Here is a 27,800-nt window from a genome sequence, read left to right as displayed (position 1 = left end):
TGAACCCTCCACTGGGGACACAAACCCAGTGCTGCTTTGAACCCTCCGCTGGGGAGACAAACCCGGTGCAGTTTTGAACCCTCCGCTGGGGACACAAACCCGGTGCTGCTTTGAACCCTCCACTGGGGACACAAACCCAGTGCTGCTTTGAACCCTCCACTGGGGACACAAACCCAGTGCTGCTTTGAACCCTCCGCTGGGGAGACAAACCCGGTGCAGTTTTGAACCCTCTGCTGGGGACACAAACCCGGTGCTGCTTTGAACCCTCCACTGGGGACACAAACCCAGTGCTGCTTTGAACCCTCCACTGGGGAGACAAACCCGGTGCTGCTTTGAACCCTCCACTGGGGACACAAACCCAGTGCTGCTTTGAACCCTCCACTGGGGACACAAACCCAGTGCTGCTTTGAACCCTCCGCTGGGGAGACAAACCCGGTGCAGTTTTGAACCCTCTGCTGGGGACACAAACCCGGTGCTGCTTTGAACCCTCCACTGGGGACACAAACCCAGTGCTGCTTTGAACCCTCCACTGGGGAGACAAACCCGGTGCTGCTTTGAACCCTCCACTGGGGACACAAACCCGGTGCTGCTTTGAACCCTCCACTGGGGACACAAACCCGGTGCTGCTTTGAACCCTCCGCTGGGGAGACAAACCTGGTGCTGCTTTGAACCCTCCACTGGGGACACAAACCCAGTGCTGCTTTGAACCCTCCACTGGGGACACAAACCCAGTGCTGCTTTGAACCCTCCGCTGGGGACACAAACCCGGTGCTGCTTTGAACCCTCCACTGGGGACACAAACCCAGTGCTGCTTTGAACCCTCCACTGGGGACACAAACCCGGTGCTGCTTTGAACCCTCCACTGGGGACACAAACCCGGTGCTGCTTTGAACCCTCCACTGGGGACACAAACCCGGTGCTGCTTTGAACCCTCCACTGGGGACACAAACCCGGTGCTGCTTTGAACCCTCCACTGGGGACACAAACCCGGTGCTGCTTTGAACCCTCCGCTGGGGACACAAACCCGGTGCTGCTTTGAATCCTCCACTGGGGACACAAACCCAGTGCTGCTTTGAACCCTCCGCTGGGGAGACAAACCCGGTGCAGTTTTGAACCCTCTGCTGGGGACACAAACCCGGTGCTGCTTTGAACCCTCCACTGGGGACACAAACCCAGTGCTGCTTTGAACCCTCCGCTGGGGAGACAAACCCGGTGCAGTTTTGAACCCTCCGCTGGGGACACAAACCCGGTGCTGCTTTGAACCCTCCACTGGGGACACAAACCCAGTGCTGCTTTGAACCCTCCACTGGGGACACAAACCCAGTGCTGCTTTGAACCCTCCGCTGGGGAGACAAACCCGGTGCAGTTTTGAACCCTCTGCTGGGGACACAAACCCGGTGCTGCTTTGAACCCTCCACTGGGGACACAAACCCAGTGCTGCTTTGAACCCTCCACTGGGGAGACAAACCCGGTGCTGCTTTGAACCCTCCACTGGGGACACAAACCCAGTGCTGCTTTGAACCCTCCACTGGGGACACAAACCCAGTGCTGCTTTGAACCCTCCGCTGGGGAGACAAACCCGGTGCAGTTTTGAACCCTCTGCTGGGGACACAAACCCAGTGCTGCTTTGAACCCTCCACTGGGGAGACAAACCCGGTGCTGCTTTGAACCCTCCACTGGGGACACAAACCCGGTGCTGCTTTGAACCCTCCACTGGGGACACAAACCCGGTGCTGCTTTGAACCCTCCACTGGGGACACAAACCCGGTGCTGCTTTGAACCCTCCGCTGGGGAGACAAACCTGGTGCTGCTTTGAACCCTCCACTGGGGACACAAACCCAGTGCTGCTTTGAACCCTCCACTGGGGACACAAACCCAGTGCTGCTTTGAACCCTCCGCTGGGGAGACAAACCTGGTGCAGTTTTGAACCCTCCGCTGGGGACACAAACCCGGTGCTGCTTTGAACCCTCCACTGGGGACACAAACCCGGTGCTGCTTTGAACCCTCCACTGGGGACACAAACCCGGTGCTGCTTTGAACCCTCCACTGGGGACACAAACCCGGTGCTGCTTTGAACCCTCCACTGGGGACACAAACCCGGTGCTGCTTTGAACCCTCCGCTGGGGACACAAACCCAGTGCTGCTTTGAACCCTCCGCTGGGGAGACAAACCCGGTGCAGTTTTGAACCCTCTGCTGGGGACACAAACCCGGTGCTGCTTTGAACCCTCCACTGGGGACACAAACCCAGTGCTGCTTTGAACCCTCCACTGGGGAGACAAACCCGGTGCTGCTTTGAACCCTCCGCTGGGGACACAAACCCGGTGCTGCTTTGAACCCTCCACTGGGGACACAAACCCGGTGCTGCTTTGAACCCTCCACTGGGGACACAAACCCAGTGCTGCTTTGAACCCTCCGCTGGGGAGACAAACCCGGTGCTGCTTTGAACCCTCCACTGGGGACACAAACCCAGTGCTGCTTTGAACCCTCCGCTGGGGAGACAAACCTGGTGCAGTTTTGAACCCTCTGCTGGGGACACAAACCCGGTGCTGCTTTGAACCCTCCACTGGGGACACAAACCCAGTGCTGCTTTGAACCCTCCACTGGGGACACAAACCCGGTGCTGCTTTGAACCCTCCACTGGGGACACAAACCCAGTGCTGCTTTGAACCCTCTGCTGGGGACACAAACCCAGTGCTGCTTTGAACCCTCCACTGGGGACACAAACCCAGTGCTGCTTTGAACCCTCCGCTGGGGAGACAAACCCGGTGCAGTTTTGAACCCTCTGCTGGGGACACAAACCCGGTGCTGCTTTGAACCCTCCACTGGGGACACAAACCCAGTGCTGCTTTGAACCCTCCACTGGGGACACAAACCCGGTGCTGCTTTGAACCCTCCGCTGGGGAGACAAACCCGGTGCAGCTTTGAACCCTCCGCTGGGGAGACAAACCCAGTGCTGCTTTGAACCCTCCACTGGGGAGACAAACCCGGTGCTGCTTTGAACCCTTCGCTGGGGAGACAAACCCGGTGCTGCTTTGAACCATCCACTGGGGAGACAAACCCAGTGCTGCTTTGAACCCTCTGCTGAGTTCAGTTGCCTGACTGCAAATTACATACTTCTTCATATCTGCTGTGAAATCTCAGAAAAAGAACTATACTTCCCTTTTTTGTGGAATAAGTTCCTCATTGTTCATGACTTTTTAGGCTATTCACTGTTGATATTGTATGAGGAAGAATCCCACCCCTCACTGCAGCATGTCCCCTTATCACAGCCATACGCCTCGCTTCACCATGCAAAAGCAGGGCCTGTATTTTTATGCCTTTAATATCCAGTATTAGGCCAAAGAACAACAGATCTTTTGTCTTACCTCTAAGAATAATAAAATATTCTGATATAATTTAAAAACAGCTATACAATAATAAGTAAATATTCTAAAGAATTTTTTATCTAAGCAAATTAAAGGCATGAATCTAGGAATATAGAATTCTCTGAAATGTGTACATAGGCCTTTGGTGTTGGCTGGGGCACTGAGTTTTGTACATTTATATTTCGGAATGTTTGCCAATTTCACCATGGAGATCTGTCCAATGAGACAGAGGGGCAGATCTGTACTAAAACTGTAGCTTAGCGTGTAATCAGTGCATGTCACTGTCCTCACTTGGCCAGGCCGCAGAGTGCCGGCTGTGTCCAGCCATTTAACGTCAGATGTACACTGGAAAAAAATTAAATGTTGTGGAAATGTTGAATCAGCTTAAAATAATTGAAGTAAACAATCCCACAAAATATTTCACGTTGCCTCAATGCAAATTATTTTTTCAGTTTAACCTGTAAAAAATGGCTTCGGCCATAAACATAAATAAGAAAACTATGTTTAAATGAACAAACTAATAATTTTCACAAGGTGAAACACACATTAACAAACAACAACATTTTTTTTTTCAGCATGTCGTGGACGTATCTTTATGATTTTGTTTTGTGAATGTCCTCGTGGATTGGGAAGGGGGGGGGGGGGCATTCCTTCTGTATATCATCCCTGTGTACAGAAATGTGCCACCTGGATTACAGTCAGAGGCAGCATTTCAGAGGCAGAGAAATTTCAGCATAAACCAGGCATGCACTTTTCATTAACACTTTGAGTACAAATCGTATACTAATCGTATATTAAGTAATGCTTAACTAATTCATAACTCATGATGATTTAATGGATGAATTAACACAAGATGTATCGTTAACTCCTGTTGCTCATCATAAACTAAACATGTAGTCACAATGACGGACAACATCAGTTTCCTCTGCATACTTCACTTTCTTCCTACAGTCCAAAAATATGCTGAGGTGAATTTATGTCACCAAACTGCACGTAGGTGTTCATATGTGGGTGTGACCCTCCCATGGGATGGTGCCCCCCTCTTGGGTTGTTCCCTCCCTTGCGAGTTTAAGCTCCAGACCTCCTGTGATGCTGAATAGGACAAGTGGTTACAGAAAATATATGGGTGGATGGATTTTGTGAATCGATGTTGAAATTAGAATCACAATTAATAATAAATTTGATACTTTTTCCCACCGCTAACCGTCTTACGTCTTGCAGTCAACCCTCATTTTTCAGGTATCGAAATGATGAACTTGCTAGGTAAGAATGTGGCAACAGTAAAAAAATCAGCACTGAAAATAAAACGAGAAGACAAATATTTCTTCATGGAGGATGCAAAGATAAGGGATGACACTGCTCAAGATGAGAAGCCAAGATGACGCTCCGACTTTCACACCTTCACACTAAGTGCAATGATTCCAGGATAATAAGGCTACAAGTGCAGCAGATAATGCAGAGAAGCCTCAGCCCCTACGAGAGTGACAGCCTTTCAGGCAGAACAATGGGTGACATCTACACCAACGTGGAGCTGGATGACGGGATATATGCCAATTCAACCTTTGTTGATGGTCATGAACGCAGCACAAGCACAAGGCGAGGAGGTGTGAGCAGGCGATGCTTTGGTAAGGACAACCAAGCCGATACATGATGCATGAACACAACAGGCAAAACAACACACACACACACACACACACACACACACACACCAACTGGCATTGCACAGCTCTGTAAAAAATTAAGAGACCACAGCACACTATTTTGTCTCAGTCGTTATTCAGTTTATGGGTGTGACTTTGTGAGCAATGCATGTACACATTCTTTTCAAACTGCAGCCTGGTTCTTCTCTGCTTCTCATTAATGAAGGGCTTCTTCCTGGCTTTATGGGACCTCAGTACTGCTTCTAGAAGCCCGATACGACCTGTCAGCAGTGCACTTCACACCCGCACTTAATGTTTCCCATTCACTCGATGCCATCCACCGATTCATGCGAAACTGTCGGATAAGTTAACGGTCATCTCTGCCCTCTACCTGGCTGGTTTCTGGTCATTCCCAGTGTCTCCAGCTTCACCTTACTCTTGTGTACTGCTGTCTTAGAAATTTTGAATCTGGAAACAACCTGTTGCTCAGTGTAATATCCATCCATCCATCCATTTTCCAAACCGCTTATCCTACTGGGTCGCGGGGGGTCTGGAGCCCATCCCGGAAGCAATAGGCACGAGGCAGGGAACAACCTAGGATGGGGGGCCAGCCCATCGCAGCTCAGTGTAATATAGAGTAGTTTATTAATTTTTAACTGAGCTTTATATACATTCACACAACAGGTGTGATTCCCACTTGTCCGAATGCTTCCTTTACATACTCTGGATGCCTCCTGCAGCTCAAAGACTGAACGGTATCTCTAAATTGCCTGTAGTGTATGATTGTGTGAGTGTGCATGTGCCCTGTGATGGACTGGCATCCCATCCAAGGTGTAGCCCTGTCTGATGCCCTGTGATGGACTGGCATCTCATCCTAGGTGTAGCCCTGCTTTATGCCCTGTCATGGACTGGCATCCCATCCAAGGTGTAGCCCCGCCTTATGCCCTGTGATGGACTGGCATCCCTTCCAAGGTGTAGCCCTGCCTTATGCCCTGTGATGGACTTGCATCCCATCCAAGGTGTAGTTCTACCTAATGCCCTGTGATGGACTGGCATCACATCCAAGGTGTAGCCCTGCCTTATGCCCTGTGATGGACTGGCATCCCATCCAAGGTGTAGTTCTACCTAATGCCCTGTGATGGACTGGCATCCCATCCAAGGTGTAGTTCTACCTAATGCCCTGTGATGGACTGGCATCCCATCCAAGGTGTAGTTCTACCTAATGCCCTGTGATGGACTGGCATCCCATCCAAGGTGTAGTTCTGCCTAATGCCCTGTGATGGACTGGCATCCCATCCAAGGTGTAGCCCCGCCTTATGCCCTGTAATGGACTGGCATCCCATCCACCTTTGCCATCTCAGTGAAACAGGGTGGTTCACAGCTAATCTGAGGATCAGTCTTAGGAAATGTGGACCCATAGATGTCTAACATCCTAACCAGTGGATCAGCTTTAAACAGCTGCTCAAAGTAGCCAACCCAGTGGATCAAAACTGCAGTGTCACCTTTTAGGACGATTCCATCACCCATCCTGACTGATACTCTCCACTCTCCATGAGATGAGGATGTACGTCATGCCTCAGTTCCTCTGTCAGCCGGAAATGGGTCACTAGAGCATGGATGGTATCACTTTCTCAAAGATCCCTCTTTCAAACGCTCCACCTTCCCTCAGACCTCACAACCCATCCTTCTGTTTCTGACTCAGACCGGAGTTGCCATAAAGCCGTGTGCTGAGATTCCTCTCAATAACATCCACGGTGCCCTGCGAGATGAAACACCTCCTTCTCGGAACACGGGCAACACCAACACAACCCTCGGCAAGAGCATCCAGACCTGTTAGAATCTTAAATACCTGGATCATGTCCCTCCCGCCCCCCACCCAGTCTCCTTCGCTCGAGGCTGAACAGATTCGGCTCAGCTAACCTCTCCTCATAAGACATTCCTCTAAGACCAGCAATCATTCTCGTTATCCTATGTTGCACCTTTTCCAAGGCAGTAATGTCCTTTGTAAGATATGGTGAGCAAATCTGCACACAATATTCTAGGTGGGGCCTTACCAAGGAATTGTATAATCGTAGCATCACCTCCATTGATTTAAACTCCACATACCGAGATATAACCCAACATCCTATTGGCCTTTTTTATTGCTTCCCCACCCTGGTGAGAGTGGGACATGGAAGGATCCTAGTAGCTTCCCCAAAGAACTAAGTTAAACAGGATCGACCTCCTAAATCTATGTTTTTCCAGTTTATGTATACAAAGTAGTTAATTAATGTAAAATCCCAAAATATTTCTTTCTTTAATAACATTTAAATTCAATCTTTAGTTATTGCAATTATACATTTTTAATTAATTATTAACAGGATTTTTTTTAAATGTATTTGACAGTCAATTATCATTGTAAAATTACAAAAAATTCTTTTGGCATTCCAAATTTTTACAGTTAATTTCGTCGATGATCATTAAAAGGAAGTTAAAACACAGATATTTAAGTTATTCCATTTATACTGAGTTTTTTATTTAATAACATGATACATTTCAATTAATTTATTCTGTTCATTTTCCTGTCATTTTGAAATAGTGGAGGAAGCGGAAAAATTTTACGTGGAAAAACTAAAAAAAAAAGGGAAACTCACTTTTTAATATTTTTTAAAGTGTAATGAGTTTAAATCTCCTTGTACTTTGTGATGCTGTTTGTGTTTCCCAGGATCTGAGTCTGCAGGGAGACGAGACCACAGACCGGCTGCAGTGTGTCTGGGGCTGCTGTGTTTCCTGCTGCTGACAGCCGTCACAGCGCTGGCTGTTTACCGTGAGTCTGTTAATACTGTGATATTACTGCTAATGTTCATAAACAGGGTAAGTTAGCTCACTGTCTGTCTACTGTGAGTCTGTTAATACTGTGACATTACTGCTAATGTTCATAAACAGGGTAGGTTTGCTCACTCTCTGTTAATACTGTGAGTCTGCTAATACTGTGATATTACTGCTAATGTTCATAAACAGGGTACATTAGGTCACTGTCTGACTATTGTGATTTTGTTAATATTGTGATATTACTGCTAATGTTCATAAACAGGGTAAGTTAGCTCACTGTCTGTCTACTGTGATTTTGTTAATACTGTGATATTACTGCTAATGTTCATAAACAGGGTGAGTTAGTTCCCTGTCTGTCTACTATGATTCTGTTAATACGGTGATATTACTGCTAATGTTCATAAACAAGGTAAGTTAGCTCACTGTCTCTCTACTGTGAGTCTGTTAATACTGTGATATTATTGCTATTGTATAAGTAAACTGAAACCACCTAATTCTACAGATAAAGAAGCATTTGAGGTCATTAGGACACAGGTCAAAGAACTACAGGATAGTAAAGAGAAGCTGGAAGGTGAGTTCACTGCATTGTGTCACTGCATTGTGTCACTGCATTGTGTTGTCTTTCAGGCGCATCTTTCCATGACAGAATGACGTCGTGGAAAGATGGGCCATCCTCAACGCCATGCCATGTCTCTGGTCCCGCAGTTCGCATCTGTCCTCAGAACTGGATGAGTTTCAACTTAAGCTGTTACTACATTTCCAATGAGACGCAGAGCTGGAATGACAGCCGGAAGAAATGCATAGAGAAAGGAGCAGATTTGGCGATCATCAGCAGCAGAGTGGAACAGGTAAGACTTCGGCAGAGAGAATGGATACAGTGAAGGGGACCTTAATAGAAATATAGTAACAACTACAGTACCAGTAAAAGTTTGAGTTCACTTTTTGATTGTATTTTTAAAACACATCACCATATGTTTTTCTGTATATTTTTGAAATAGCAAAGGATTGTAGGTTGGTTTTGGGTAGCTTTGCTTTGACCCAGTACGTTCTATAAATAGCTGAGGCCAAAGGTTTACAAACACCTAGGTCACTTGCTTTCAAACTCAGTGTTTCATAACTCTCCCTGTTACCAAACATTTTCTGTGTGAAGTTAATCAGGGCATCTACTTTAATTTTCATAAGTGGTCATATCAAAAGCAGAGCAAAGAGTTTCATGTGTTTCAACCCTAATTTTCAATAGCAGATTTTAAGTGCGTTGAAAGTTTTCATACATGTTAGTATTTGGTGGTATCTCTGGTTCATATGGATTTGGTAAACTTTGCCAACAGTGATATCAGCAAATCAACACCTGCTCATCAGCCCAGTGGGTTACGGCTCTCTGTCTGTGTCCAGAACATTCTGTGTTTGACTCTTGTCGCTAATTAGTAACCCTGAACCCCAAAAACCTTCCTTTCAACTGTATAGACATTTGCCCCCAAAGAGAACAAAAAGGGGTTTGTGACAGTGCCCACTTTCCCCATGGGGGTATGTGAAGTACCTCTGTTCTGGGAGACCACTTTCACTCATGGTGGTAGTTAAGTGCAGTTTAATAGATACAGTTTAAAGCAAAGTTAATTATTCTGTCAAGGACCAAGTGGTGATATCAAAAGTGATGTAATTATGATTGTTTCCATTTTGCTCAGAACTGTAACAAAAAAGGTTAAAATATTTTTGAAACTAGGTTTTCATCGATGATTTTAATGGACGTTTCTGGATCGGTTTGACTGACCTGCATGAAGAAGGAACCTGGAAATGGGTGGATGGGGAAGTAATTCCCAAAGAAAAAGGGTAAGACAGGATTCGGGATCATTAACGAGAGATGCAGAGGGAAGTAGCAGATCCAGTGCAGTCTTACTCAGTACTGTGACAGAGGGAAGTAGCAGATCCAGTGCAGTCTTACTCAGTACTGTGACAGAGGGAAGTAGCAGATCCAGTGCAGTCTTACTCAGTACTGTGACAGAGGGAAGTAGCAGATCCAGTGCAGTCTTACTCAGTACTGTGACAGAGGGAAGTAGCAGATCCAGTGCAGTCTTACTCAGTACTGTGACAGAGGGTAGCTCGGATGCCACTGAGCCAAACTGCTGACTAAACACCAGTGTTATTCTCCTGATGTTATAGAGTACAGTAGTGAAAGTACCACTCCACACTGCTGTCTCAGTCCTGTTATCACTAAACAGGCCTCAGGTTCAGAACTCTGAGCTCTAACAACAATTAAGCACGATAATGCACTGCATAATGATCAATGATGGCTCACATATAAGATGGTGGTTCCATAAGTGTATAATGGAGCAGATAAACTCCTATTGCCTAGTGACGTGGTAGAGTAACACATTACTCACGTGTTTGTGCTGATGCTGATGAACAAATATACTGCACTGCCAGTCGTGTGAAAGTATATCAGATACAGTCATATGCAGTGCATGACACTAAAATTATAATATCAATAATGTTATTGGTTTATGTATTTAATACGCTGTATTTTTCATTGTTATTTTAGACTGAACACTTCCTACTAATAAAAAAAGTTTACTGTAGCCTATGTGTGTAGTAGGGTATACCATCTAGACTTGTGTAAGTACACTCTGTGATGTTTGCACAATGACAAAATCCCCTAATGACCCATTTCTCAGACTGTATCCCCAGTGGTAAGCGACACATGTAGTCCTACTCTACCGAGTTCAAAAACATGAAACAACCTGTTTGCTGCCAGACTCTGGAGGAAAGGCCAGCCTGACAACTTCCAGGAAGAAGACTGTGTGGAGTCCAGGAACACTGATACCGAAGACAGGAAAAGATGGAATGACAACAACTGTAATGACAGGCTGTGCTACATCTGTGAAAAGGGGAGCAATTTTTTAAAACCCAAAGAATATCAGAGGTCACATGATGCACTTTGAGGTGAAAATGACGCTGATTTATTGGACAATGTCACTGTAGAGGTATTTTGCATGTTATTTACTAATTGTGTCATGTACCCATTGTACAATGACTAATACAGTGACTCCTTAAATAGCTTTAAAGTGATAATGTGCACCTCTATGATGCACTGGAATCCCACCCAGGCTGTACCCTGCCTTATGCCTGTCTGTCCCTCTATGATGCACTGGAATCCCACCCAGGCTGTACCGTGCCTTATGCCTGTCTGTCCCTCTATGATGAATCAGAATCAGAATCAGAATCAGAATGGACTTTATTGCCAAATGTTGAGCAGGTTTACAACATCAGGAAATTGCTGCGGTGTTCAGTGCGATATTATACAATACAGAGGGAGACAGTCGGTTGGATAAATAAATAAACTCAAGTGCACTGGAATCCCACCCAGGCTGTACCCTGCCTTATGCCTGTCTGTCCCTCTATGATGCACTGGAATCCCACCCAGGAGTACCCTGCCTTATGCCTGTCTTTCCCTCTATGAAGCACTGGAATCCCACCCAGGCTGTACCCTGCCTTATGCCTGTCTGTCCCTCTATGATGCACTGGAATCCCACCCAGGCTGTACCCTGCCTTATGCCTGTCTGTCCCTCTATGATGCACTGGAATCCCACCCAGGCTGTACCCTGCCTTATGCCTGTCTGTCCCTCTATGATGCACTAGAATCCTACCCAGGCTGTGCCCTGTCTTGTGCCTGTCTTTCCCTCTATGATGCACTGGAATCCCACCCAGGCTGTACCCTGCCTTATGCCTGTCTTTCCCTCTATGAAGCACTGGAATCCCACCCAGGCTGTACCCTGCCTTGTGCCTGTCTTTCCCTCTATGATGCACTGGAATCCCACCCAGGCTGTACCCTGCCTTATGCCTGTCTTTCCTGTGACCTTCTACCAGTTATGGAAGATAAATGTATTTTTGGAAAACAAGCCTTGTGATTACTCTCTTTCTGTGACTCAGATACTGCATCACCATAAACCACTGAAGATTCTCTCAAGCCCAGTTTAAACCGTCACCAGCCCTTAAAACAATCATCTGGGGTCTCCAGCACGGACAGCTTGTGCCCATAACAAAGTCTCTCCTTTAAGTACACACAAACCTATTGCCTCAATTAATCACTTGATCTCTAATTTTTGTTCTATTGACAAGGTACTATACTTAACTTCAATTAAATCACTGACTTGATTTATTATTGCTTCGCTATTAGTAGAAGATTACATTGTCATTACTAACAATTAGCAGTGGCGTTACATAAGTGATGTTTAGTAAATGCTCTTCACATATGTCATTCTATTATTTTTCTATTGGCTGCTCTCAGCATGGGGCCAACATGATTGTGCCCAGAGCTCACTACTGGAAGCACGTTGAACGTGCACACAGTGTTTTCGACTGCTCACTTGGTTAAGGAAACACAGACTATGGGCCAATCACACACTCATCAAGGAATGGCGAAGTACTGACCTTTATGCAACAATTACAGCAAGATACATCCATCTATCCATCCATACCATACCACCATGCCCCCCTCACCCTAACCACTGCATCACCATGCCCCCCTCACCCTAACCACTGCACCACCATGCCACCCTCACCCTAACCACGGCACCACCATGCCCCCCTCACCCTAACCACGGCACCACCATGCCCCCCTCACCCTAACCACTGCACCACCATGCCCCCCTCACCCTAACCACGGCACCACCATGCCCCCCTCACCCTAACCACTGCACCACCATGCCCCCCTCACCCTAACCACGGCACCACCATGCCCCCCTCACCCTAACCACTGCACCACCATGCCCCCCTCACCCTAACCACTGCACCACCATGCCACCCTCACCCTAACCACTGCACCACCATGCCACCCTCACCCTAACCACTGCACCACCATGCCCCCCTCACCCTAACCACTGCACCACCATGCCACCCTCACCCTAACCACTGCACCACCATGCCCCCCTCACCCTAACCACTGCACCACCATGCCGCCCTCACCCTAACCACTGCACCACCATGCCACCCCAGTACGATACACTGCCTGGCCATTTGACTTTTCGCTTCCACCGCCTTTACTTTGATTATAGCACACATTCCTCATGACACTTTTCCACAAGCTTATGCAACATCTCAACATTTTTTTTCATCCAGATCTGCATTAATTTCTCACCAAGATCTTGTATTGATGATAGATGAGTTGGACCCTCAGTAACGTTGTCTTCAGCACATGCCAAAGATTTTCAGTGGGGTTAAGGTCAAGACGCTGGTGGCCAAATCACGTGTGAAAACGATTCCTTCACCGTTTAAACAAGATGAAACAAGATGATCCTGGGCATCATCATCCTGATTATTATCCAATGAGATTCGTATGATAAGCATTGATTGGCGTTAATTTCAGAGTCCACTGCAACTGGATCATAGCCTTAATTTAAACCTATAATTCATACAGGGTCACAACTGAGCTGGCATGTTAAAAAAATTGGGTTTGCGGTACAGAAAAGGTTGAGAGCACATGGGAGTAGCGAATGTCCCCTTTGTCATACAGACGGCAGACACACGCTTGGGGTTTAGGATATGGGCTGAGTTGTATTTCACTCACTGGTGTCAGCACATGCAATGTCATCACCCGTACGATCTCTATACACCTTCTTTTACTCCCTCCATATACCTTCTTTTACTCTTACTAAACACCCTCTTTTACTCTCCCCGTACGCCCTCTTTTACTCCCTCTGTGCACCCTATTTTACTCCCTCAGTACACTCTCTTTTACTCTCACTAAACATCCTCTTTTACTCTCTCCATACGCTCTCTTTTACTCTCTCCATACACCCTCTTTTACTCTTACTAAACACCCTCTTTTACTCCCTCCATACACTCTCTTTTACTCCCTCCATACACCCTCTTTTACTCCTTCCTACACCCTATTTTACCCTCTCCATACACCCTCTTTTACTCTTACTAAACACCCTCTTCTACTCTCTCCATACACCCTCTTTTACTCTCTCCATACACTCTCTTTTACTCTCTCCATACACCCTCTTTTACTCCCCCTGTACAGCCTCTTTTACTCCCTCCATACACCTTCTTTTACTCTTACTAAACACCCTCTTCTACTCTCTCCATACACCCTCTTTTACTCTCTCCGTACGCTCTTTTACTCCCTCTGTGCACCCTCTTTTACTCCCTCCATACACTCTCTTTTACTCTCTCCGTACGCTCTTTTACTCCCTCTGTGCACCCTCTTTTACTCCCTCCATACACTCTCTTTTACTCTCTCCATACACCCTCTTTTACTCTCTCCGTACGCTCTTTTACTCCCTCTGTGCACCCTCTTTTACTCCCTCCATACACTCTCTTTTACTCTCTCCATACACCCTCTTTTACTCTCTCCGTACGCTCTTTTACTCCCTCTGTGCACCCTCTTTTACTCCCTCCATACACTCTCTTTTACTCTCTCCATACACCCTCTTTTACTCTCTCCGTACGCTCTTTTACTCCCTCTGTGCACCCTCTTTTACTCCCTCCATACACCCTCTTTTACTCTCTCCGTACGCTCTTTTACTCCCTCTGTGCACCCTCTTTTACTCCCTCCATACACCCTCTTTTACTCTCTCCGTACGCTCTTTTACTCCCTCTGTGCACCCTCTTTTACTCCCTCCATACACTCTCTTTTACTCTCTCCATACACCCTCTTTTACTCTCCACTTGTGCCGTGGCCACCAGATCACTGTTCACAATCTGACAGGTCTGTTGACCCGTCGCAGTGAGGCGAGCAGTGAGGATCGTTGCTGTGAAAGCACAGCTGGGAGCAGTGGAATCTGTCCAAGACCAAAATCCCTCACAGAATCCAAACATATCCTAACAAAAGCCCAGATAACCTCCCACATTACCTCTGGTAACTCAAGAAGATTCTTTGGACAAGTGGACAGCAGTGACCAGATGAGGAGCTGAGTTTAGACTTAGAAGGATGCTTGTCACTGGTGAGTCCATTTGTAATTACCCAGGTCATTTGGAGATTTAGACAACCTAAGGTAATTTTAATGAAAGCAATTTCAGAAGACATTAGCGTTAAGGGCTTTTCTGATAAATCTGTATAAGTAAAAGACCTCTGCTTACCACTCAGTCACATGGATTGGTCAAACTTGAACAGTATTACAGTAAATTTTGCTTAATGATACCTGACTTGAGTAATAACCACAGCAACCATGGGATTACATCTGGTAAAGTTAAGGAAGAATTTGTTCTTTACTAGGTAACCCGGTAATCTTAAAATTTTAGCGAGCAAGGTTTCTGAATTTTTCTTTCATAAGTAAAATTAACCAAGAAGGAAACAATGCGTCTTTTGAAAATGGTAAATCCCACGGAGGAAATCCGGAATCCGCTCTGATGACACCCTGGAAGCCCCACGGAGATTTCGACACATTTCATTCCATTTAAATATAAAGGCCGCATGTTGAATGTGTGTCTAACGTGTCGAAACATTTCCATGCAGATGGAAAATACACGGAATAAAAATCAGCCGGAGCTTTGTATCGTAATATAAATGCATTGAACATTCTCTCTTCTCCATTTCCTCAAAAACACCGAAGCTTCCTCTTTTCATACATAAACAAAGACTGTGGTATTTTGCAACATGTGGTCATTACACTCAGCAAAGAAAGCCAATCAAATGTTCCTCAGCTTCATATAATCTGGTTCAGAGACAGGAGAAAGTGCCTGGGATGCACCAGTGGTGACCACCAGTATGGACATGGACCTCGATCAGCATATTTATGTCAATGGCATCTCCTTGAAGCGTTCCATCATAGCAGCCCAGACACTGAAGAACCCAGGAGCTCGACTCTCAGGTAACAACATGAAGGACCCAGCAGCTATCAATGCACGCGGGGACATAGCCAATCAAACACTAAGACTTGAGACACAGCCAATCAGACCCATTCATACGACCTGAGATCTACAGTGAGATCTACATAGTACACAATCTAGCCATTGCAGTGACCCTAATGTGGACTCGACATGTACTAATAGACTGTTGATTGTTGTGGTTAGGATATAACTTTGTGTTGTATATAATGTAATATCCTTTATATTTATAGCTTATATATCGTCTAGAAAATTAGTTATGTAGCATTTTGTGCCACAGAGTACATGATAGAATGTGCCAGAACAAAATCAGTGTGAGGACATTGGGAACTCATGATAAATTTGTTGAATTATCTTGAATGCTTTTCTTAGGGGGTGGAGGAAGGTTTTGACATGACTCTGCTCCAGCTTTGTACCTAGAAAGAAGGCAGGATGCTGGTTTTCAAACACTGAATATATCTGTCACGTTAAACAGAGATGTGAGTAATGCAACATTTTAATTTTGGCCACTGATGTCAAGCAGGGCGACTGCAGCAACGACTAAACTATGAACAGGGCTCTCGGACGCACATTTACAAATCAGGCATTTGCACTGGGCCCCTAAGGCTGTTAAACAACCACTGGACGGGGGGACACCCACCGTGGGTAAGACGTGTGCAGCCAGTCACTGCCAGCTTCAGTGCAATTAAACAAAAACATGGGTTAAGGGTCCTGGGTGTGGAATAAAAGCACTGGAGCCCAGTCATTGCTGCCTGACCGTGTCTGTAATGCAGTCATGGAGCTGGTCTGCGGTCTGACTCGCAGCTGTTTGCAGTTAGAGTCCTGTTTGAACAGAACAAAGAGTGTTGCCCACTGGCCAGTCATCATTCAGTACATTACAATTGTATTTGTGTATGGGACTATTCTTAACAAGGTCAACCCAAAGCAGTCTTCCTGGGTGTGAAGAAAGAGAGAGAGAGAGAGAGAGAGAAGAAAGAAAGAAAGAAAGAAAGAAAGAAAGAAAGAAAGAAAGAAAGAAAGAAAGAAAGAAAGATTACGATGGAGGCTCCCCAGGCATGCTAACATGCTAGCATGCTAACAGAAAAAGACGGAATGGGCCTTTGGCTCTATGAGAGTAGAGCTAAGATGGAATGGGCCTTTGGCTCTATGAGAGTAGAGCTAAGATGGAATGGGCCTTTGGCTCTATGAGAGTAGAGCTAAGATGGAATGGGCCTTTGGATCTATGAGAGTAGAGCTAAGATGGAATGGGCCTTTGGCTCTATGAGAGTAGAGCTAAGATGGAATGGGCCTTTGGATCTATGAGAGTAGAGCTAAGATGGAATGGGCCTTTGGCTCTATGAGAGTAGAGCTAAGACGGAATGGGCCTTTGGCTCTATGAGAGTAGAGCTAAGACGGAATGGGCCTTTGGCTCTATGAGAGTAGAGCTAAGATGGAATGGGCCTTTGGCTCTATGAGAGTAGAGCTAAGATGGAATGGGCCTTTGGCTCTATGAGAGTAGAGCTAAGATGGAATGGGCCTTTGGCTCTATGAGAGTAGAGCTAAGATGGAATGGGCCTTTGGATCTATGAGAGTAGAGCTAAGAGCTTTGTTTGGCTCACAGTCAGTGAGGCTGCACTTGCCATCAAAAGTTATTTCCAAAACATCCTGGAAATGATGCTGTGAATCTGTGCTACTGTGATAAAGGCAAAGGGTGGTTACTGATGAAACCCCTACTTACAGCAGGCTCTCACATTCATTAGCATGCATGTACAGTGCAGAGTAAATTGATACATAACACTTCAAAATAAGTTACATTTGTTTTAAGTATTTCTAATATTGTCTTGTAATAAAAGTTTGTAAAAGCAGTGTATCATTTTTTTTTTTTTTAAAAGCAGAGGGCGGCTCCAAACCGCCACCCTGTAGTCTACAGGAAATCAAGTTTTATCTGAGCTACCAATGAGCTGCCAGTGACGACCGCCAGCTCTGGTGCAAATGCTACACGGCATATGGTCAGAAGTTAACATCAGAAGACCTTTTCAAATCAAAACACCATGAGGTTCCTAAGTGCAAATTAGAAGAGCACGCAGACATGAGACCATGACTAAGGAATATGTGATGAAGAACCTACATCAAGTGTGTGTGGCTAAGGTGTCATATATCACATATCCGCAAATGGAAGTAAATACGTAATACAGATAAACCTGTCTGTGGGCGTAATTTGGTGATTTGCATAGAAGCAACTGTCAAGCATTGATTGTTCAACATTGTTCAATGTCAGAGCATATCTGTCATTCATTGTGGTTTCCCTTCTCAGGATCTGAGTCTGCAGGGAGACGAGACCACAGACCGGCTGCAGTGTGTCTGGGGCTGCTGTGTTTCCTGCTGCTGTCAGCCCTCACAGCGCTGGCTGTTTACCGTGAGTCTGTTAATACTGTGATATTACTGCTAATGTTCATAAACAGGGTAAGTTAGCTCACTGTCTCTCTACTCTGAGTCTGTTAATACTGTGATATTACTGCTAATGTTCATAAACAGGTTAAATTAGCTCACTGTCTGTCTACTGTGAGTTTATCAAAACTGTGATATTACTGCTAGTATGCATTATCACTGTCTAATGGGAGTCAGTGGTCAATATTTCTAGTTGGTGTATGTTTCTGAAAATAACAGCATCTTCTCTCATGTCCTTATAGATATAGGAGCTATTAACGATGCTGAGAAGAAGCAGCAAGTTCTGGCAGCAGAAAGGGACCAGATACTGTCTAACCATAGTGTGCTCAGTGCGGAGAGAGACCAGCTGGAGGATGCTTACACCAGCTGCAATCACATTAAGAACCAATTAGTCAGTGAGTGTTTGTTCATGACACATAAGCTGATGTAAATGTTTACACTGAATAAGGGTCCTTCTGAAATCCTTTGCAATTTTGTCATCTATTACTTCCCAAGTACTGATCTACGCAATAGTAAAACATTTGTAGCATCTCTGCATGGCTTAGCCTGAATGTCAGCATGTGTTTATTCGGAAGGTTCAGTCGGAACTTCAGAGCAAAGCCCGTCATGAAAGGCACAGATATCCCCTCAATCAGAGGTTCTTTCTTATGTCACGATCCCATATTTTATGCATGAAGAAACGTTACAACCCAGACTTGATTTGTGCCCTTGAGAGGTAAAGTGGGCTGTCCCACATTTTTGACCCCTACCCCCTTTTTATTGAATATTTTCAATTGGATAAGTTGTTATTATCTAAGTCATACCTCTGTGCTACCCAGGGGCGCCGCTAGCAATTTTGGGCCCTATGACAAAATATGAGGTTGGGCCCCCCTACCACACCCATTCAGATCTCTGGGGGCCCCTAAAGGGCGTGGGCCCTTAGAATTGTCCCAACTTTCCCCCCCTTAGCGGCGCCCCTGGTGCTACCTATGATATATATCAATTGTAGGATATAGGCACACTGATTATTTGAAAAAATGTCAACTTTGGAGCTCATTTTCTCAAAACTTTCTTTTTGTGGGACATCCCACTTTACCTCTCAAGGGCACAATTATACTACAGTTAAAAATAAAAATAACATATTATAAAAGCGTAGGTTGGTATTGTATTAATACATGCATGCACAGGCTAAGATTATAAACCTAAAGAAGACTAACTTCATGGGAAGGATCTCACACACAGTCCCTTTATGCGTGGCTGATTTTTCATATCTGCAACCCCAATGTGAGGTCAGGACCTGCAGCTGGAGAAGCCCTACCCTAAATCAATGTATGCACATGCCCTGCAGGTCGCATCTGTCCCAAGGGCTGGAGTCTGGATGTCAGCATAAACTGTTACTATGTCTCCACCGGAATAAAGAACTGGAGTGACAGCCGTGAGGACTGCAGGAAGAAGGGAGCGGATCTGGTGATCATCAGAAGCCCACAGGAACAGGTCAGACACAGGTGCAGGTCAGACACAGGTGCAGGTCAGACACAGGAACAGGTCAGACACAGGTGCAGGTCAGACACAGATGCAGGTCAGACACAGGTGCAGGTCAGACACAGGTGCAGGTCAGACACAGATGCAGGTCAGACACAGGTGCAGGTCAGACACAGGTGCAGGTCAACAGAACAGAGTGTGTGAAAAACAAACAAAAACAGAATGGATGTTAACAGCACTGAATGTACCGAAGAGGTGAGATTCTGAGCAGGTAGCGGAAATCTAGAGCATGATTTACAAAATGTGCAGCGTAAGAATGGGAGGTATTAAGCAAAGAGAGAGCGATAACCTGATCCTCTGACCCTCAAATACACAAAAACTAAATAAAGATGAGCATATGGGCAGGTACATACAGTATAGCTCAAAAATACACAGAGTAAATAAAAGTGAATGTATAGCAAATATGTGTGGAAAAAAGGAACGACAACATCAATTTCATTGTAGGGCAGATATGTGGGTCAAAGGGTCATTTTATTTATCACCTGATGTAACCAGAGATGTATGACAAACACTTTCAAAAAATAATAATTATAATAATAATAATAATAATAATAATAAAGGTTTGGGCCCCAAAAGTAATTTCAACTGGCAAACAGAAAAAAACTACAGACGCTTTAGAAATTACTGGTATTTCCTAATGAGTGACAGATTCATGACAGGCAGGAAATGCAAATAGATTCCATTCCCAGTGTGAATGTCACGTCCAGCCCTGCCCTGCTCGCCTGTTCCCAGCATTTCCCCCTAATCAGTTGTGCCTTAGGCTCGTTAGTCTTACCTCTTGCTCCTGCCCTCTTGTTAGCTGCCTCGTGTTCACTCCTCTGTCAGTCATGATTAGAGTGTCTGCTAGCCCTGAGCTCACTGTTCAGTCATTGTTCCCTGTCTGCGTTGCTACCCTGCCTGTTTCCCCCGACAGTAAACACCCCTGGGAGGGGGCTACCTTACCTGCCTCCTGCATTTGGGTTGTCTTCCTCCTGCTGCTGCATGACATTGAAAAAACTGTTTCAGTTTTACTGTAATTTCCCAACTAGAAGTATATTTTAATGGGCAGTATTTTATTCTTTAGGCATTTATTGAAAATTTGAAAGGGAGCTTCTGGATTGGTTTGATTAAAAATGAAGAAGGCGGAACATGGAAATGGGTCGATGGAAAAGCAGCCTCTACAAATAATGGGTAAGACCGGATTAAGGACCATTACAGAGAGATACATGGGGTAAGACTGGATTCAGGACCATTACAGAGAGACACATGGGGTAAGACTGGATTCAGGACCATTACAGAGAGACACATGGGGTAAGACTGGATTCAGGACCATTACAGAGAGACACATGGGGGTAAGACCGGATTAAGGACCATTACAGAGAGACACATGGGGGTAAGACTGGATTCAGGACCATTACAGAGAGACACATGGGGGTAAGACTGGATTCAGGACCATTACAGAGAGACACATGGGGGTAAGACCGGATTAAGGACCATTACAGAGAGACACATGGGGGTAAGACTGGATTCAGGACCATTACAGAGAGACACATGGGGGTAAGACCGGATTAAGGACCATTACAGAGAGACACATGGGGGTAAGACTGGATTCAGGACCATTACAGAGAGACACATGGGGGTAAGACTGGATTCAGGACCATTACAGAGAGACACATGGGGTAAGACTGGATTCAGGACCATTACAGAGAGACACATGGGGTAAGACCGGATTCAGGACCATTACAGAGAGACACATGGGGGTAAGACTGGATTCAGGACCATTACAGAGAGACACATGAGGGTAAGACTGGATTCAGGACCATTACAGAGAGACACATGGGGTAAGACCGGATTCAGGACCATTACAGAGAGACACATGGGGTAAGACCGGATTCAGGACCATTACAGAGAGACACATGGGGTAAGACCGGATTCAGGACCATTACAGAGAGACACATGGGGGTAAGACTGGATTCAGGACCATTACAGAGAGACACATGGGGGTAAGACTGGATTCAGGACCATTACAGAGAGACACATGGGGGTAAGACCGGATTCAGGACCATTACAGAGAGACACATGGGGCAAGACTGGATTCAGGACCATTACAGAGAGACACATGGGGTAAGACTGGATTCAGGACCATTACAGAGAGATACATGGGGGTAAGACTGGATTCAGGACCATTACAGAGAGACACATGGGGGTAAGACCGGATTCAGGACCATTACAGAGAGACACATGGGGCAAGACCGGATTCAGGACCATTACAGAGAGACACATGGGGGTAAGACTGGATTCAGGACCATTACAGAGAGACACATGGGGGTAAGACTGGATTCAGGACCATTACAGAGAGACACATGGGGGTAAGACTGGATTCAGGACCATTACAGAGAGACACATGGGGGTAAGACTGGATTCAGGACCATTACAGAGAGACACATGGGGGTAAGACCGGATTAAGGACCATTACAGAGAGACACATGGGGGTAAGACTGGATTCAGGACCATTACAGAGAGACACATGGGGGTAAGACTGGATTCAGGACCATTACAGAGAGACACATGGGGGTAAGACTGGATTCAGGACCATTACAGAGAGACACATGGGGTAAGACTGGATTCAGGACCATCACAGAGAGACATAGAGGGTAAGACAGGATTTAGGACTGTTATAGAAAGAGAAGACACAGACTGGATTCAGGAACATTAGAGAGAGATACAGAGGATTGGACTGTTAACGAAAGATGATATATTCTTTATGTTAGAGAGCAGTTCTTCATACAGCACTACTGCTACACCATTTTTTTACTTAATTCCTACTCCAAACCATACTAGTAGTATGATTAATATCATACTAGCTTTAAATTCAAACCCAGATCAGATAATCAAAATTATTTCTTCCCCAGATACTGGAATCCTGGGCAGCCAGACAACCACCAAGGGATTGAGAAATGCGTGGAATCCAATAGATTCCATCTTCCGACACATCAGAAGGGATGGAATGACCTTCCTTGCCAGAACAAAATGCCCTGGATCTGTCAGAAACAGCCCAGTGGTTTCCAAAACTAATTCTCCAGTCTCATACTCATCCTGTTAATAGGAATCCAGTAATAAATGTGGATGTGTATTTATATACAGCATGAATACTTGGAATGCCATATTTTGGCCCTTACTGTGTGGCAAATTGTTGTGAAATTGTTCTGTCCTTTTTAGGTTTTCCGTATGTGATGAGTCGTACAGCTGCATGTACAAATAACAGACGGTACTGAAAGTAACATCATCTGACATATGAGTTGCAACATTGTCAGCTGAGAAAATACTGTGAAACACATTTTATCTCCATTGGCATTAAAATACTAATATTAATTATTGTTTTTAGGTTTACTTGTATAAATGGTATGAAGCTATGGAATTGTTGTCAAACCTGTTTAACTACAACAGAAAATGAAAATTTACCTACAGGGGATAAATCGTTTCAAAACTTTTCCCACCTTTATTGTGACCTATAACCTGTACGATTCAATTGAAAAACAAACAGATCTGTTAGCGGGAAAAATATAAAAAACATACAATAAGCTGGTTGCATAAGTGTGCACACCCCAAACTAATACTTTGCTGAAGAACCTTTTGAATTACAGCATTCAGTCTTTTTGGGTGGGGGTCTATCAACATGCCACATCTCGACTTAGCAATGTTTGCCCACTCTTCCATACAAACAGGCTCCAAATCTGGCAGATTGGGAGGGTCTCTCCTGTGCAGAGCCCCCTCCAGGCCACCCCCCAGGTTTTCAGTTGGGTTTAGCTCTGGACTCTGATTGGTCCATTCCAAAGCTTTAATCTTCTGGTGAAGCCATTCTTTTGTTGGTTTGGTTGTATGCTTGGGGTCATCATTGTGCTGAATGGTGAAATTCATCTTCAGCTTTCTAGCAGATACCTGAAGGTTTTGGGCCAAAACTGACTGGTATTCGGAACTGGTCATAATTCCCTTGTCACCTTGACTAAAGCCCCAGTTCCAGCTGAAATAAAACAGCCCCAAAGCCGGACACTGCCCCCACCAAGCGTAACCGTGGGTACAGTATGATGTTCCTTTGGTGATATGCAGTGTTGTATTTACGCCAAACATACCTTTTGGAATTGTGGCAAAAAAGATCAACCTTGGTTTCATCAGACCATAACACACAATTCCCACATGCTTTTGGGAGACTTGATGTATTTTAGATTTAGCCGGGCCTGGCTTCCGTCTTGCAACTCTACCACATAGTCCAGAAATATGGAGAATACAGAGATTGTTGTCACATGTAGTTCACAACCAGTATTTGCCAGAAATTCCTGCAGCTCCTTCCGTGTTGCTGTAGGCCTCTTAGCAGCTTTCATCTTGTATTTTCATCAATTTTTGTAGGGACATGCAGTTCTTGGTAACATCACTGTTTTCTGTTCTCCACTTCTTTATGATTGTCTTCACTATGTTCCATGGTATACCTAATTCCATTCAATATTTTTGTGATATTTTGATACCTTTCAACAATGAGACCTTTTGATGCTTTGTAAGCTCTCAATGAAGCATGAATTTTGCATTTAGCATTAATGATATCTTCCCCGATGTGCAAGTTACGCAAGTCAGGGGCACTAATGCACCCCCATACCATCACAGATGCTGGCTTTGGAACTGTCCACTGATAACAAGCTGGATGGTCCCTCTCCTCTTTAGCCTGGAGGACACGGACTCCATGATTTCCAAGAAGAATTTGAAAATTTTATTCATCAGACCACAGGTTTTCCATTTTGCATCAGTCCATCTTAAGTGAGCTCAGGCCGAGAGAATTCAGCACCATTTCTGTCATGTTTTGATGTGGTTTCTTCTTTGCATGGTAGAGTTTCATCCTGTATTTGTGGATGCAGCGATGAACTGTGCTCACAGACAGTGGCTTTTGGGAGTGTTTGTGAGCCCATGCAGTGATTTCCACTTTAGAGTCTTGTGTATTTTTAATCCAGTGCCAAAATGTCAGCCCTGTGGTGTGTCCCCTGACTTACAAACAGCTATTTAAATATCTTTGCTGTTCCAGGGTCTGAGGATGTCGTCTCCACTGCAGATGATCCAGAAACAGTTTGGATGCCAGACTGATTGGACTCTGTATGATTTGTTAGCAGGGATGGATTATGGGTTGTGTGGCCCCTGGGCAAAACGTTTGCGAGGGCCCCCCCACCAGCACCACCACCACAACCACAACCACCACAATTCAAGGGCCCTTGGCAGCCAAACGCCCTCCCTATAGGGTCAGGGGCCCTTGTAGGCAGAGGATCAAAGAATGTAGGCCCTCTAAAATAGACAAACGAAAATACATTGTTGATAAGCGTTGCAAATTGTTTTGGGCTAGGGGCCCCACGGGCCCCCTGCACCCCAAGGGCCCCTGGGCAGCGGCCCCACTGGCATCAGGTCCATGATGTGTGGGCTAGGCACTTAACGGTAGGCTCATGGAAAATAAGATTGAAGATTCAAGAGCAGTTGGAAAGACAGTTTTGCACTGGCTTACCAGTGTTTTTTCTCTTAATGCAAATTTTAGATCTGTGTTTGTGTGAATTAAAATTAGGTGCATACAGATTTAATAAGCGGGTAGCGGCTCGCCTGCATCCTGTATGATATCTGGGTCTGCTGGAAATTAATGAAACATTAAACCCGGTTTATTACCTCTCCAACATTACCTGTATATTTACAGGGGCGGAACTACATGGTGACCCTGGGTAAAGCCTGGCCCTCCTCTGTTGCCTCCTCCCCATGACTGCAAACAGTTATGACAAAATAAACACACTGATAATTTTGCCACACAGTGATTGGCCAGTGCACGGCTCTGATAGGCTGCTGTTCCAGTGCGGATGGCGCGCACGCAGCAGTGGGAGACCTCGAAGGCTCTGCGCAACTTGCTAGCCAACAGCAAAAGCAGGTATTTTGATGATAATTGAAACATTAATGCTATCTAAGGTGATTTCCAAATGGATTTTAGGTGGTACAATTTGTCACAGCATGTGAACCAAGTTGGGTTGTCTTTAGCTAGCGGTATAAAGTTAGCTAGCATAAAGGTTAACACAGTTAGCTAGGGGTATAAAGTTAGCTAGCATAAAGGTTAACACAGTTAGCTAGCGGTATAAAGTTAGCTAGCATAAAGGTTAACACAGTTAGCTAGCGGTATAAAGTTAGCTAGCATAAAGGTTAACACAGTTAGCTAGCGGTATAAAGTTAGCTAGCATAAAGGTTAACACAGTTAGCTAGCTATCCAAGCTTACATTTACATTTGTGACATTTAGCAGACGTGTGTATCGAACGTGACAACAGGGACAATCTAAATCAGGGCTTTTCAGATCTGAACCTCAATTCCAAATCCAGGTTTTGTTTTCAGTTCTCCCAGGTAGTTAGTGTAATAATTACTGATTCTGATTGGTTCGGAGGCTTCACACCTGGCTCGCAGGTAAAGGAAAAGCAGCAGTAACAGGCCCTAGAGGACTGTGATTTGAACAGCCCTAGTCTAACTCTACCTTTAGCTAACATGCACTTGACAGTAGAATGTGTTCTGCTTTTGACGTCAATGAAAATGTCCTGGAATAGATGTCAAGCTCAATGAAAAGGAAAGCAGAAGAGTGAAAAATCGATACATACAGTATTAAAGAGCCTCAGATCTAGTGATAGAAGGACTGAAAATGACAGGGGAGGTAGGGCACACTTCTCCTTCTGAAGAGTGGGAGAAAGGAGGAGGTGAAGAGCCACAGAAAGTGGTAGTGAAACACTGGCCATGATGCAGGATGGTGAGAAGCAGGTGAACCGTTACTGTCAGAGAGAGAGAGTATGAGCACGAGGAGGTTTGTCACAGTGAGCCAGAGGTGAACAAAAGCGTTAATGTTACTCAAGCTTTATGGCTATTAGTGCAGCCAAAGCCTGCATGTCTGTCTCATCCATTTATCTGCCTTAAGAGTCAAAGGACCTTAAAAAGATGGAACAAATGTCTTTGTAATGAGAAACTACTACAATGGTATTATCAATGTAAGAAGAAGCAGCTAGATGTTGAAGGTTTAACAAAAGAGATCATTAATCTTCTAAAAAGGATATGTTCTGGAATACAATGGGAATCTGGTAGGCCAAGCATATAATGGTGTCCCTAAAGTGTGGAAAACCTCAAACTTTCTTATTTTTGGGGCAATTTTTCAGGTCCCCATTTGGATAATCTCAGTTTTGTATTAAAGAAAATCTGTGAATGCTATGAAAACAGTAAATCGCAACAGATGCTTATCAGCTTCGTGGTGTGAAGGGGTCATTAATGTATGTGGCTAAGAAGGTTCTTGTCAACTCAGGCATGAATATTTGTTGCACTTGCTTCTGCCCAGTTGATTTTCCTCAAAATTAACACATTGATTAATGTCCCATCGATTCTTATTTTGAGTATACTGAATTTACAGCTTCTGTTTATGCAAAATAAGAATGCCCTTATTTCAAAAATACGCTTTATAAAGGCAATATTATCCGTTATGTGTAAATGTCACCAGCTGGACACCGCATACCAGCCCGAGACCAGACCACACCACTAGGGGTGACCAGGGTACTTCTTAGATTCTCATATTCTCATTCTCTCCATCAGGTACACGTTTATCTGCACGTTTATCTGCACGTTTATCTACACGTTTATCTGCACGTTTATCTGCACGTTTATCTGCACGTTTATCTGCACGTTTATCTGCACGTTTATCTGCACGTTTATCTGCACGTTTATCTGCACGTTTCTGTATACATTTTTGTATATGTTTCTGTACACATTTCTGTGTTCTGATTTTCTCCCAGCAAACCAGATGCTTCTTGGCTCCTGACCCCAGAACAGTTCCCATACAATATGGCAGCACTGCGTTCTGCGTTGTGTTGATCCCTGCCCTGCCCTGACCCCAGAACAGTTCCCATACAATATGGCAGCACTGCGTTCTGCGTTGTGTTGATCCCTGCCCTGACCCCAGAACAGTTCCCATACAATACAACAGCACTGCGTTCTGTGTTGTGTTGATCCCTGCCCTGCCCTGACCCCAGAACAGTTCCCATACAATACGGCAGCACTGCGTTCTGCGTTGTGTTGATCCCTGCCCTGCCCTGACCCCAGAACAGTTCCCATACAATACGGCAGCACTGCGTTCTGCGTTGTGTTGATCCCTGCCCTGCCCTGACCCCAGAACAGTTCCCATACAATACGGCAGCACT

The 27,800-nt window shown here is 45.2% G+C and overlaps 2 protein-coding genes across 2 annotated transcripts; both read left to right on the top strand.

Moving 5' to 3' along the window:
- The first annotated feature begins 4,870 nt into the window (after positions 1 to 4,870).
- On the top strand, positions 4,871 to 10,636 carry LOC125742313 (CD209 antigen-like protein E). Its single transcript, XM_049014220.1, has 5 exons — positions 4,871 to 4,962; positions 8,294 to 8,388; positions 8,523 to 8,665; positions 9,538 to 9,644; positions 10,487 to 10,636. The coding sequence occupies exons 1-5, from the start codon at positions 4,871 to 4,873 to the stop codon at positions 10,503 to 10,505; spliced, it is 456 nt and encodes a 151-aa protein (XP_048870177.1). The 3' UTR covers positions 10,506 to 10,636.
- A 4,785-nt stretch (positions 10,637 to 15,421) lies between these two features.
- On the top strand, positions 15,422 to 23,059 carry LOC125742584 (CD209 antigen-like protein C). The gene is made up of 6 exons (XM_049014707.1): positions 15,422 to 15,625; positions 17,935 to 18,036; positions 18,311 to 18,463; positions 19,396 to 19,541; positions 20,653 to 20,759; positions 22,481 to 23,059. The coding sequence occupies exons 1-6, from the start codon at positions 15,523 to 15,525 to the stop codon at positions 22,641 to 22,643; spliced, it is 774 nt and encodes a 257-aa protein (XP_048870664.1). The 5' UTR covers positions 15,422 to 15,522; the 3' UTR covers positions 22,644 to 23,059.
- The last annotated feature ends 4,741 nt before the right edge of the window (positions 23,060 to 27,800 follow it).

This window comes from Brienomyrus brachyistius, chromosome 5 (genome assembly GCF_023856365.1).
Source record: "Brienomyrus brachyistius isolate T26 chromosome 5, BBRACH_0.4, whole genome shotgun sequence".
NCBI lineage: Eukaryota > Metazoa > Chordata > Actinopteri > Osteoglossiformes > Mormyridae > Brienomyrus > Brienomyrus brachyistius.
The sequence above is the reverse complement of the archived record's forward strand: the minus strand, read 5'-3'. Positions and strand labels throughout refer to the sequence as shown.